The 13,925-nt window shown below is 38.0% G+C and overlaps 1 protein-coding gene and 2 pseudogenes across 7 annotated transcripts in view; 1 reads left to right on the forward strand and 2 right to left on the reverse strand.

Annotated features, from left to right (window-relative positions):
• Positions 1-13,925, reverse strand: part of Acaca (acetyl-CoA carboxylase alpha) — a 301,033-nt gene that overhangs the window by 193,977 nt on the left and 93,131 nt on the right. For all 7 annotated transcript variants that reach the window (XM_087191888.1, XM_087191890.1, XM_087191887.1 and 4 more), the window contains exon 4: positions 580-712. In XM_087191888.1, the coding sequence (XP_087048014.1) occupies positions 580-712 (133 nt within the window). The remainder of the gene's footprint in view (positions 1-579; positions 713-13,925) is intronic.
• LOC147823790 (small ribosomal subunit protein uS5 pseudogene) lies at positions 5,122-6,588 on the forward strand (annotated as a pseudogene).
• On the reverse strand, positions 9,843-10,998 carry LOC106008213 (KRR1 small subunit processome component homolog pseudogene; annotated as a pseudogene).

Here is a 13,925-nt window from a genome sequence, read left to right on the forward strand (position 1 = left end):
CTTCAAGTATTTCATGTGATATATTCCCTTTAAACATCTCAAATACCTGGTGGAAGGTGGAAGTCACAATGTACCAAATTGTTGAAGCGTTCTTTTCTCAAACCCTGTATTGCTTTAGCTCTAAATCCAATGCTGTCCCAAATTATCTTCCCACCAGCCACCCCATAAGATAATCAATTCCTCATACTCTGTCATATCAATGCAGTCCCACTTTGTAAAACCAAAAGATCTTTCAAAAATAACTTTATGAGGAATGTTTCTTTATTTTTCTTTTAGATTTTTTTTTTAAGCAGTGTTTCAGCTCCTTAATTATGACTAAATTAGCAGTGGTAAATCTATACTACAGAAAATAATGAAGTTATACAACAGGATGCTAGGAGGCAGAAAGGACAATTGCACAAAAGAGACAAAGTATATGAAAATCTAAATATCAATTTTGAACAACTCTACACAACAAATCTACTTTGCATTGCTAGGGATCTGACCCAAGACCTGGCACATGCTAGGCAAGTGCCCTACCAGCTGAGCTACATCCCCGTCTCTCAGGTACTTTTAACAAACTGACAAATTATAACTTACCTTCTCAATCACCTTATTTCCCCCAAAACGAGTAACAAATTCTGCTGGAGAAGCCACAGTGAAATCTCGCTGTGAGTCTATTTTCTTCCGGTCTCGACCTTGTTTTACTAGGTGCAACCCAGACATACTGGACCTATAAAAATAGAGAAACCATGAGAGTCTATAGATAGGATTTCTTCACACTATCCATACCTGCTGGAAACCTGCTTTTCATTACCATTCTCATAACAGTACTTCCAATTGTATACTTTTAGAGTTTCCATCCTGGCAGACCACACAATTTTAAAATAAAAGAGAAATAAAGAAAATCCTCACTTGGAGAAATTGAAGGGGAAAAAAAGTTTTCCTGAACAACAAAAAATAATATCAAGGTTTATCAACAGATGCCATCACAAAGCCATAGGGAAAAGATAGAGTGAAATGAGGTAATATAAATACTTGAGAGACTGAAAGCTAAACACAGCAAGGCTGTTTCTGGATTGTGACTGCCGTACACATAACTTTTATCTCTGTATTCCTACCCTCCATCTTTCTTATGGGCTTTAACTGCATATTTTTAATTGCCTGCTAAATGTTTTTACTTGGGTATCTCACAGGCATCTCCAAACCAACAACCTCAAAACCAAATTCTGTACAGGGCAACATAATATACCATATTTTATCAACTTTAAGATAGCCACCTTTCTTTTACTTGTTAAAATCTCTGATATTGGTATATATCTTATCATTGATGTCTTAATTGGTAGCATTATTCTTCTAGTGGTATATAAAATAATGCTGCTTTCTAACAATCAATGGTGTGTCAGATTAAATGAAAATAAGAGAAAGAGCACAGGTTTGAGTTTAAATTCCAGACCTGGAACAATGATCTTGACAAATAACTTAGCCTTGCCCAGCTTCAGTTTTTGTCTTTCTAAAATATGCATGGTGGTCACTGTTCCAGTTGTATCTCAGCTCCAAGCCTACCCTCTCATGCTCTGCTCTGTAACTATGGGGCTAGTACTGCAAACTTCATTTCCATGACTCCTTTGATAGCTCTCTCCTGTTCAGTTCTGCCAAAGAGAATGCAGAAAGGTAAGAAGGACTTCCTTTCTGTTTTCCAGCTCTTATCAGTCTCACTCCAGCAGTAACAGTTCATTTAAGCCTCTAGCTTCTTTCACCATTCCCAAGAAAAGCCTTAAAAGCACTAGCAGTAGGGGTTGTGGCTCATTGGCAGAGTACCAGATTTGCCCTGCTCACTCACCCTCTGGACCAAGCTACCTAGACTTACCCATCCTCTGTCAGGCCAAGCTTCCTCCAAAGGGATTGTAGCACAAGCTACTCAAAGCTCACTCCTTGAGGTCCAAGCACCAGGCTCCAGGGCTCTCCTCCAAGCTCCTAGATTCTGGTAACACTACCTCTCTTCCCTTTTGTGCTCCCAGCCTTAAAGATGAAAGGAGCTTCCTGCAGTTAACTCAAGATTATGGTTAACTCAACATTCTTTTCTTGTTTTGATTCTTCTAAAACCTCTGTTTAAAATACCTAATGCAGGGATTTAGCTCAGTGGTTTCGTCGGCTGCTGCGCAAGTGCAAGGACCCGAGTTCGATCCCCGGTACCAAAAAAATAAAATAAAATAAAATAAAATACAATAAAATACCTAATGCAGTTTCTCTTCTCATAAGTAGACTTGACTGAGAGATTCTCTAAAAGGATTTTTTCCTTCCCTTCCGACAATCTAACTTCAACATTGCAGTAAGTTATCTTTTCAAAATAAAAGAATATGATTAAAATCTTCTGACAAGCCAGACATGGATGGTGGTACATGCCTGTAATCCCAGTATTTTGGGAGACTGAGGCAGAAGGATCCCAAATTCAAGCCCAACCTGGGCAGTTTTGCAATTTAGAGACCCTGCTTCAAAATAAAAAGGCCTGGGAGGGCCGGGGATTTAGCTCAGTGGTTCTGCTGCCTACCTCAAAAGCGCAAGGTCCCAAGTTTGATCCCTGGTACCAAAAAAAAAAGCCTGGGGATCTAGCTTGATCCAGAGACCCTGAGTTCAACCCCCAGTACACTCCTCCCACAAGTCTTCCCACAGTGTCATGCCAACTCATTCTGGAGCCTGAGGCAAAGGGAAAACTCAGTATTATGATTCTGTCTTTACTCAAAATACTGATGTTTTGCTCATTATGGATTTCTTTTTGGGTTGTTTTTTTTTTGGTACCGGGGATTGAACTCGGGTCCTTGCGCTTGCGGGGCAGGCAGCGGAACCATGAGCTAAATCCCCATCCCTCATTATGGATTCTTTACATTGATTTTGACTTTAAAAACATTTCACTAAAATTTTATTTATATTAGGGGGAAGAAAAATACCATTAAAATAAAAAGATTCAGAGTTGTGTTCTATTTTCTTCCTGTAAGTTTTTAGGTACTATTTTTAGGTACTATTTTCTACTCTTGGCTCCAATTTTATCATTCATTCATCCATCCATTCATTCATTCAGCTGTACTGGGATTGAACCTACGACTTCTTCATACATGTTAGGCAAGCACTTTACTGCTGAGCTATATACCTCTACCTCTTCTGTGCAATTTTATATATGTAATTGTTTCTTTGTTAACCCCTTTAGAATGTAAGTCTCCCGGGAGGGAGGGACCAAATCTCATAAGATTCTCTTTTCTGATACATAGCATACTATTTGGCTTTCTACACACATATAGTTCATTTGCTGTTGTTTGGGGGGGAGTTGTTATTTGTTTTTACTTTTTGCAGTACTGCAGATCAAATTCAAGGCCTTGTATATGCTAAAGCAAGCACGCTACAATTGAGCTACATTCCCTGCCTTTTTTTAATTTTAATTTTGAGATAGGATCTTACTAAATTGCCTATCCTACCCTATAATTTGTAATCTTGCTTCAGGCTCCAGAGTAGCTCTTATTACAGGCATGTAGCACTATGCCTGGCTAATTTCCCCATAAGGTAAACACTGAACCTAACCACTGAGTTTGATTCAGTTCTCAGCCAATTCAGTTTGTGACCATAATTGTGGAAAGAATTAAGTTCATGAACTGACGTACCTAGATAGATAAATAGATGGATCACCAATCAGTGTTTTTCACAAAATCTCTATCAAAATTCAGTAATAAAGTGGTAAACACCTATAATGCCAGCACTTAGTGATGCTGAGGTAGGAAGATAGCAAGTTTGAGTCCAGCCTGAGCAACTCAGTGACTTAGTAAGACTCTATCAAAATAAAAAAAAAATTTTAAAGGCTGGGGATGTAGCTCAGTCTACAGGCCTTTGGTTCAATCTCCAGTATGAATCAATCAATACACAAATGTACATACATATATACATACATACTCAGTGAGCAGTCTCTTCCTTTATACTTTACAAGACCTAAGATGGCTCCTTACTTGTAAAACCTTTCCTACAGGAGAGAGGACAGCAAGGGACAATTCAGAGACTAGGGGCTACTTTACCTACTAGACTTAAGGCCAGAGATTTAGCTCAGTGGTGCCACCGCCTGCCTCACAAGCACAAGGTCCCTAGTTCAATCCCTGGTACCAAAAAAAAAACCCACCTAATAGACTTAAAGTGCTGCACACACCACTGCTGGTACTCAGTGTACAGCTTAGCTAGTGGGCGTAATAACACTCTCAAACCTGAGTCACTGACATTTCAAGCTGGTCAACCTATTAAAATTTTCTACATCCTTTTCTATAATGCATGTAGTTACCTTGATCTGAACTGGAACTCTAAAGTAAAGAGTGGCCTGAACCAGGCATGATGGCACATACCTGTAATCCCAGCACTCTGGGAAGCTGAGGCAGGAGGATCAGAAGTTCAAGCCCAAACTGGGCAACTTTGTGACGTGGCAAAACCTTGTCTCAAATTAGAAAAAAAAAAATTTAAAGGAGGTGGGGTATGCAGGGATGTAGCTCAGCAGAAAGGCCTTCAGTTCCATCCCCAGTATTACCAAAAAACAGAGAGAATCTTTAAAGAAAATGATGCCTAGAAGGTAGAATGATTAAGTTTAAAGTTACAAAGGAATTTTATAGTACAGACAAGAAAGCAAGTTCCCTAAGTCTCATTTCCATGTTCTGCCAACCATACCATGCAACATCTATGATGATAATAAATATCAGTGGTCTAGAAGCAGTTCCTGGGCATAATTTTTAAAAAGCAAAACTTAGCTGGGCATAATGGCACATGCCTACAATCCCAAGAGACTGAGACAGAAGAATTACCAGTCTGAGCTTGGCCTAAATAATTTATTGATTTAGTGAGATCAAGTTGCAAAATTTAAAATAATAATAATAACCAAAACAAAAAAACAACTTCCTTGCCTATAACTTTATTTTCCTTGCACTCATTGCTTTTCAGGTCCAAGTTCATGGATCATTACCAATGAATCAGACTGAGTAAGAACATAAATGAATCTCAGAAACAGAGAAACTGGACACAAAAGAACACATACTGCATGACTCCCGTTATATGACATTCTGAAATGAAGATAACTAATCTACAGTGCAGAAAGCTGATCAGCATGCTGAGTTAGGGAAAATGACTGCAGAGGGGTAATGAGGATGAAAGAATGTTTTACATCCTGATCTTGATTGTGGTGATGGTTACATAGGTTGATATGTACGTCAAAACCACAAAACTGTAAATTTTTTTTGGTACCGGGGATTGAACTCGGGACCTTGTGCTTGCGAGGCAGGTGCCGGAGCCACAGAGCTAAATCACTGGTCCACAAAACTATAATTTTTATTTTGTTTTGTTTTGTTTTGTTACCGGGGATCAAAAAACTATAATTTTTAGGGCTGAGGATTTAGCTCAGTGGTTCCGGTGCCTGCCTCGCAAGCGCAAGGTCCTGAGTTTGATCCCCGGTACCAAAAAAAAAAAAAAAAAGAAAAGAAAAACTGTAATTTTTAAAAGGTAAACTTTCTGTAGGCAAATCAATAACCCAACAAACATGATTTTTTAAAAAATCTCATTGAAATGTCTGTGTAAAATAGACACATTTGACTAAATTATACCTCAATAAACTTTTAAAAACTGTTACTGCTGGTGGAGGGGGTGAAGGGAGGGCAGGGGAATGGAGAAAAAACAAGAGCCAAGATACATCACGAAATGTAATCAATGATGAATGTAACTGTATTGTATACCTAAAATGTACCAATAAACTTAATGAAAAAAAATAACAACAACAAAAACTGTTACTGCTTCCTCTCTGGGAAAACATTAAACAGCAGGTTATGTCATCAGTGCAGTGGAAGCCTGTACCCTTCCACCCCTGCCAGGAGTGGCCATGGGACTTTTGAGGTGGCTTTGCCAGTGGCATGGGGGCAGGTTTTGGCTCAGAAAGTCAAGGCCAAGGATAAGGAGTGGATCCCTGTCCAAGCTGGACCACCTGGTCAAGGACATGAGATCTATCTCTTTTCCCTGCCCTGCACCAAGCAATCTGAGATCACTGGCTTTTTCCTAGGGGAATAGCTCAAGGATGAGGTTTGGAAGACCATGCAGGTTGCAGGTGCAGAAGCAGACTTGCTCTGGCTAGCAGACCAAGTTCAAGGCATTTGTCGCCACTGGGGACTATAACCATCATGTTGAACTGGGCATTAAGTGCTCTAAGGAAGTAGCCACCACCATCCCAGAGGCCATCCATCCTGGCCAAGCTCTCCATTGACCCCATGTAGAGAGGCCATCAGCAAGCCCCATGCTCTCCCCTCAAGATGACAAGCTGTTCCAGCTCTGTGCTGGTGCACCTCATCTCACCCCCAGAGGCAATGGCATCATCTCAACCCATTTCCAAGAAGCTGCTGCTGATGGCCAAAACTGATACTGCTAAACCTGGGCCAGGGCTGCACTGCCAGCCTGGACAACTTCAACAAAGCCATCTTTGATGCCATCTCCAAGGCCTACAGCTAAATGACCCCAGACATCTGGAAACATACTGTGTTCATCAAGCCTCCCTATCAGGAATTCACTGGCCACATCCTGAAAACCCGCACCAGAGTTTCTGTATAGAACATACAGGTTCTAGCTGTGGCTAGACATAAGTTTTTTATATTAGCAAAATTAAATTAGTTAGGTGTGATGGTGCACACCTGCAATACTGGGTAATCTGGAGGCTAAGGCAGGAGGATAGTGAGTTCAAGACCAGCCTGGGCAACTTAGTGTTATCTTGTCTCCAAATAAAAATGAAAAGGGCGGCGAATGTAACTCAATGGTAGAACACTTCCTACCATGTGTGAGACCCTGAGCTCAATCCATAGTGCCACAAAGGAGGAAGGAAGGAAGGAAGGAAGGATAAATCTGTTAAAAATAGTAACAAATAGAAATAAAAACTATTATTACTGATATGGAAAGACAACAAACAGTAATGCCATGGAGGTACTCATAAATTGAAATCTAAGTCTCTAAGTATGACATCATAATTTCTTTATTTGTCCTCATTATATCTTCAACCCACTGGACGGGTGTCCTCTACATCATGTCCCACTGGTATTTAAAATCTGAGGATACAAATGCCAGTCAAAATACAAACTGAGACTGATCTTGGGAACTTCCATTTTTCCATTACATTAAGATGCTTTCCAGCAGAAATATAAGACAAGAGAGTGAAGGCAATTCAAATCTATTACAACTTGGCTTTTGCAACAACAAAAATCTACCTATGCATTATAACGTTTTTGCCTCCTCTATCTACCTATATGTCAGTCATCTATTAAGTTACAGCATCTGCCTAGAATTTAGAAGAGTAAATTTTGGACACGGGATTTAGCTCAATGGCACCATGCTTGCCTTGCAAGCACAAGTTCCTGAGTTTGATCCCCAGCACCGGAAAAAAAAAAAAAAAAAGAGTAAATTTTAAGAAACATAACTCCCTGAATGGCAAATACATTTATTTGCCCTGTGTGAGGCTATCTGACACTTATATAAAACAGTAGTGAAGCAGAAAGATGAGGGAAATCCAAAAATGTAAATTAGAATGCAAACCCCCATTATAGTTGGACTAGAACTGGGCCGGGAATTTAGCTCAGTGGCATAACATCTGCCTGGCAAGTTCGAGGTCTTCAGTTCCATCCCCAGTACTAAAAAAAAAAAAGTTGAACTAGAACTTTAAAAAGGTAAGTTCATTCTTCCTGCATGATGAGAAAAGAGTAAACATTTCTGCACTGCACTTTATTCTTTGGTTATGGTTTCTGAAACATATCATGCTTTTGTCCATTTCTCACCTTTGCACCATTTGTTCTCTGTCAGGAATATTCTTTCCTTCCTTGTCTGCCAGTATTACTTCAGTTCCTTCTTCAAAATGCAACAGAGCTAGGCTGGGGGTGTAGCTCAGTGGCAAAGCATTTGCCTAGGATGTGCAAGGTCATGGGTTCAATACCCAGGACCAAATCATAAACCAACCAAACAAAAAAATCTGTTTTCTCAGCAAGTCTTTATTTACACTGATCTTTCAGCTTCAACCCTTAATGAAGTAACTGAGGTTCTCTTGTGTTTCATCAGAACTTGAATGTATATCTTTCCTTTTAATCATACTGGAGTGTTACATGAGTTTACACATATGGCTTACTTGGTAGTGTGTTCCTTGAAGTCAGGAACCCTTGCTCATCCCTAAATGTTGAAGACTCTTACTCATTTTGTATTTCTGGGACCAAAGGGTTCTTGGCACAAATAAAAACTGCTCAAACATTTTTTTTGGTACCGGAGATCAAACTCAGGACCTTGCCTTTGCAAGGTAGGTGCAGTACCACTGAGCTAAATCCCCAGCCCTCAAACATTTTAAAATTATGATTATTAATTACTAATTATCAAAAACTAAATAAAATAACAAACATTTCTGAGTACTTGCTCCGAGACACTGTGCTAAGATCTTCACATGCACTGGCATATTAATCATTGTAATAATGCTATAATATTTGAGCATCATTGTAAGTGAGAAAAGAGGCTGGGGGTGTAGCTCAGTGGCAGAGCATTTGCCTAGGATGTGCAAGGTCATGGGTTCAATACCCAGGACCAAACCATAAACCAACCAATTATTATTAGAGAAATTATGTGACATCCCCATGATCAGACACACAGGTAAAGATGACAAAGCTGAGATTTAAATCCAGTCTACCTGACTCCAGAGTCCCTGAGTTTGACCACTCTACAGTACTATATTTATTTAAACTGCACTGAATATAGTGACAGTTTATAATTTACAAGCATTGTATATACATATGAAGAATCAGACCTTTAGACCAAATACTAATACTAAGCAGTTAGGTTATTGTTGCAATCATTTTTTTAACAGATGGTTTTAGAAAACAAACTATTTATCTCCTTCCTTCCCGTGTCTTTTAATATTTATATAAGGCCCAAATACATGACTCCCATACTAACCATTACAAATCCAAATTTCCTCAAGGACTGAAAGAGTGGCTGATAATATTATAAAATAAATAACTGACTCACTTATACTGACCTGAGAGGAGATATACTAAATCATATTTTTCATAAAGTTATGAAAAAGTGAAGATGAACTGATGAAAAGGCAAAACTAAAAGGCAACACTGCTTAGAAAAATGTTTTTAATTTAATTTTTTAATGTTTTTAATTAAAATTTTAATTTAATTGAAACACTGGAATGTTAAATTTTATTTCATTCCCTAAGAAAGCAATTCCCCCCCACTCCAGGGTCTATCTATGTAGCCCAGGCTAGCCTCAAATTTGCGACAACCCTTCTGCCTCAGCCTCCCAAGTGCTGAGATTACAAGTTTATGCCACCATGCCCAGCAACTGAAAAAGTAATTTTCAAAAGTCACACAAAACTTTGAGTTACTTTCATATATTCAATAAAAATATGCTTTAAAGGGGCCGGAGATTTAGCTCAGTGGTTCTGCCACCTGCCTCGCAAGCACAAGGACCAGAGTTCAATCCCCCGGTACAAAAAAAAAAGCTTTATATATCTAATAAGCAAATTGAACTAATTTTTTTTTTGAAAAGTTTGCATTTATTTTTCTTAAAACCAAATGCTGGGGTAGCATTAAGACTAACCAACAGCTCAGACATTCTTTGGATTTAATGCATAATTACAATAGTCACATGCACATCCTAAAATTAAAAAGTAAAAAGTTATTCCTACAATCATGTGTCAGTAAAACTTGCCTGGAACTGGTTATACAATATACAGGACATGTATACTACTTTGTAGCACAAAATTTCTCAGAACACACATGAAAAATAGAATAATTTATATTTATAAAAAGTACTATTTTATGAACAAAACAACTGAAACTCAGAAAAAAGTGATCAGAATATTATAGGACAACTAATGCCCTGTTTCTCAAAATCCTTTACAAAAGGAGGTAGATTCATAAGTTAACAGTTCAAGGTCTGGTATTTTAATGTCACTTTTTTTTTCTTCTTTTGCTTTTCATCTGCTTCCAGTTTAAGCTTAACTTCTTCAGCTGTAAGGGCTCCAAGTTTCTTATTCTTTGCTTTCTTAACCTTTTCCTTGATGGTAGCCACATCAATTTTAGTTTCAGTAGAAGCTTCCTTAGGTTTTGCAACTGGCTTTTCTTTAGGTGGAATAAACGCTTTATTTCTTTCCTATTGTCTCTTACTGAGAGCTTCTGCTTGTTTAGCCTTTATTGCTTCCATTTTCTGTTGCTTCTTCTGATTTGCCTTCAAAAAGTATTCACCACTAGCCAATTCTTTGACAATCTGACTTTCTGGCTGTGGTGGTGGGAAGGGTGTATACTCTTTCTTAACAGTTTTCTTCTTTGGTTCTTTGCGTTTATTCACGTTTTTGTGTTTGAACTGTGGCAAAAATCTTTCCCAACTTTGTGATCATAATTCAGAATATTTTGCCAACTCTTGTTTAATCATTAAGGTTTTGATATTATAAATTGGATGAATATTCTTCACGGTACCTAGAACTACTTTTCGAACCTCTTTTAAGCCACTAAAAGGTCCAATGGCTGAAACTGTGTTTCCCTGAACCATAATGTAACAGTTTGTTAAGAGTTCCAATGCCTTCAGAGTAGATCCTTTGGGACCAATAAGTCGTTGTCTTCTTTTTACAAATCTTTCTTTATTTCTTACTAGAGAACCTATTTTAATGATGTCACATGCAACATCATCCTGAAGAATTCGTACTGACTGTTCAAATGAAATACTTCTTGCTAACGGTTTTATTCAATCTCTGGTCCTGATGATGATGTATGGGTCAAAAGTCTTCTTTGTAGTACAAACAGTCATGCTGCCCTCAATCAGGTCCAGGGTTGCATTAATGGGCTCGGTTCTCTGGCTTCGGTTTCTGGCTGTGAAATTCATTTTTCTCAGGTGCTGCAGACGTCCCGTTCTTCAAGGAGGCCATTTTCAAACTGCTCAAATTGAACTAATCTTAAGAAAATATAGTATGTGTCCAAAAGCCTGGGGATAACAGGCAATTTTTAAAGACAGAAATATAAAATATGTGTTAAAGTCCCTAACAATGGTTTTCTCCCCAAAGGGTGGAAAGAGTGGTGAAAAGGAAAAGAAAAGAATAATTATTCTAAAGTTTTGCCAACTCAGTATTTTTTATTCTGTTTGTCTAAATCTAGTTTAATTTTCAGATAATTTTGTTCAAAATAAAAATTCTAGATTACAAAGCAAGCAAACAATTAGACAAAAAAAAAAAAGATAATAGTAGAACCCTTCATGACCACTGTCAAGCAAATCATTCTGATCTTTTATGCCAATCCTCTGCTGAGGAGGCTCAGACCTGTAAGAGGACTGAAGACAACCCAAGAAAAAGCCCCACTCATTTACTTTTTTTTTTTTTTTTGGTACCAGGTTCCAACTCAGGACCTTGTGCTTGCAAGGCAGGCACAGTGTTACTGAGCTAAATCCCTGGTCCCCACTCATTTACTTTTTAGCCTAATTTCTAACATGAAGAAGGATATGGGGGTAAGGGAGCTTGACATCCTCATCAATAGGCCAAGGTAACTACAGCAGGAATCTTTTCTGGCCCCAGTGACATATCCTAAAAATCCCAAAATTTGAAAATAAGAATGGTGCTAATATAAAAGGGATACAGAAAAATATAGATAAAATCTTTAAAGAGAGAGGGGACCACACAAATATTCTGGACAAAGAAATCTAACCTAGTTTAAGCAGACAAGAAAAATCCTCCTTAAAAAGGTTTTCAGCAAAACTACTTTCAACAAGATGATACAAAGAATATTCTTCTTTCACAATGTTGAAGAGACAACACTCTTGAAATACCAGGAGCAAATCCACTGAGCAAATTTGGCATAGACTGAACTTCCTCAATGAAATAATTGCACAGGTAGTCCAAAAAAGGGTGCTTGTTTTCAACATAGCTATGATATTACATAGGGAGTCCTGTATCTTTCACTCAAATTCTGAATGTAAAATAAAGATTTAAAAATTCAGAGGCAAATATGCCAGTTTTTATTCATTTCCTTTAAAAAAATAACATCCTTCATTTTCTTACAGATACACAAAAAACCCAAATTTGCCATAAATTCTAGGGCTTAGCTGTCAGTGCTCTAATTTTTAAAGCTATACAGTGCCCAAATACAATATCTAAAACTTACCTTTGAAGCATGTAATATCTCATCTCCTTATTTTCCTCTGTAGAACCCTCCATATCAAGATGGCAAAGGAAAGGTAGCCTTTTCTTTAGATTTCGGCCTTGTAAATACAAGCTGCAGTTCCTCCTCCTGTTGCAGCTGCTTAAAACCCAGGAAGACAAGAGATACTATGCCTCTGCCTACTTCTCGGCCTTGCTTCATTTAGATTATTCCTGTCAGCCTCAAACTGCATGTTTTTTTGTCTACTTTGTCCCAAATTTCTGTATTTCCACACCTTTCCTCTTTTTTCCATTCCCCTCATACTTGTTCAATACAAAGAATTAGTTGATTTTCCAAACAGACTGAGAGGAGAGGGTGAGAAATCTGAAATCTTGTATAACTAAAAAATAGCAGCTTGGGCCGGGGATTTAGCTCAGTGGTTCCGGCGCCTTCCTTGAAAGCGCAAGGTCCCGAGTTTGATCTCCAGTACCAAAATGAATAAAAAATAAAATAAATAAATAAATGAAAAATAGCAGCTCTTTTAGCTGAGGGAAACATGTTTCAGTAACATTAACTTTCTTCTGACAGTCACCAGAGAAAAGCTCCACTGCCTTTCCTGTCTGCCAGGAGCACATGACAGGGAGGGCCCAGGGCAAAAAGACGGCAAAGTTTACAAGGACAATTAAGCCAAGAAAAGAATGGGGTCATGAAGTCCAGAGGGAGAAGGACAGCATAAACTAAGTAGGTAATTTCTGAGATCCACTCTAAATAAATAATACTGACAATCTTACTCCAAGTGGGTAAAAGCAGATAAGGAGGGATACAAAGCAAGTAGGAAGAAAACATACTACACTACTAAAGAACTCTGAATAAAGTGGGAGCCATAATTCTAATTTTCAGGTCAAAGTAGTGATACAGATACACAAAGATTTTATTGACCAAAATTTGAAAATAAGAATGGTGCTAATACAAAAGGGATACAGAAAAATGCAGATAAAATCTTTAAAGAGAGAGCGGACCACACAAATATTTTGGACAAAGAAATCTAACCTAGTTTAAGCAGAGAAGAAAAATCCTGCTTAAAGATTACTGGGACACAGATATTACTATGAAAGCATAAAAATATAAAGAAATAAACAGTGACTGAACATTATACAGTATCATCTTCCTACTTGAGCTTCTAGTTAAGTAGATGCTCATAATATTGTTCCCTGGTAATGGAAGAAGAAATAATGCCAAAGAACACTAACAGCTTAGCATCTACAGAATGACCACTTCCTGAGACAATATTCCATTGGTATAATTCACCAGGATCGTAACTAACCTGAATCATGTACTGTAGGAAAAAAATTTCACACCAAAAATGCTGCATAGAAATAGTTAGTAATCTGATGAGAACTATACTAAGAGCCTATTAAACTTCCAGAAAAACTTTTCAAAACAGAAATGCACAAATAACTTGTCATACAGATAAGACAAATGATTAAGCCAGACAAATGATTAAGATAAAAAATCTTAATCTTAGTACATCCAGATGACCCAATTTTAGGTCACCTTAACTTGACGACCAGCCATAATAAAAACTAAAGTCCTATGAGCCGGGGATTTAGCTCAGTGGCACAGTGCCTGCCTCATAAACGCAAGGTTCTGAGTTCAACCCCCAGTAGGAAAAAAAAAAAAAATTGAAGTCCTAGGTTGTTACCTGGTATGTACCACTTTACATCATGCCCTCTCTATACTATGTCAATGCCTCCCCAAAAATAGTCAAGTTTACTTGGTTTGAAGAATTAT

This window comes from Heterocephalus glaber, unplaced genomic scaffold (assembly GCF_053883595.1).
Source record: "Heterocephalus glaber isolate CG9 unplaced genomic scaffold, H.glaber_assembly_v1.0 deba00001564, whole genome shotgun sequence".
Classification (NCBI taxonomy): Eukaryota; Metazoa; Chordata; class Mammalia; order Rodentia; family Bathyergidae; genus Heterocephalus; species Heterocephalus glaber.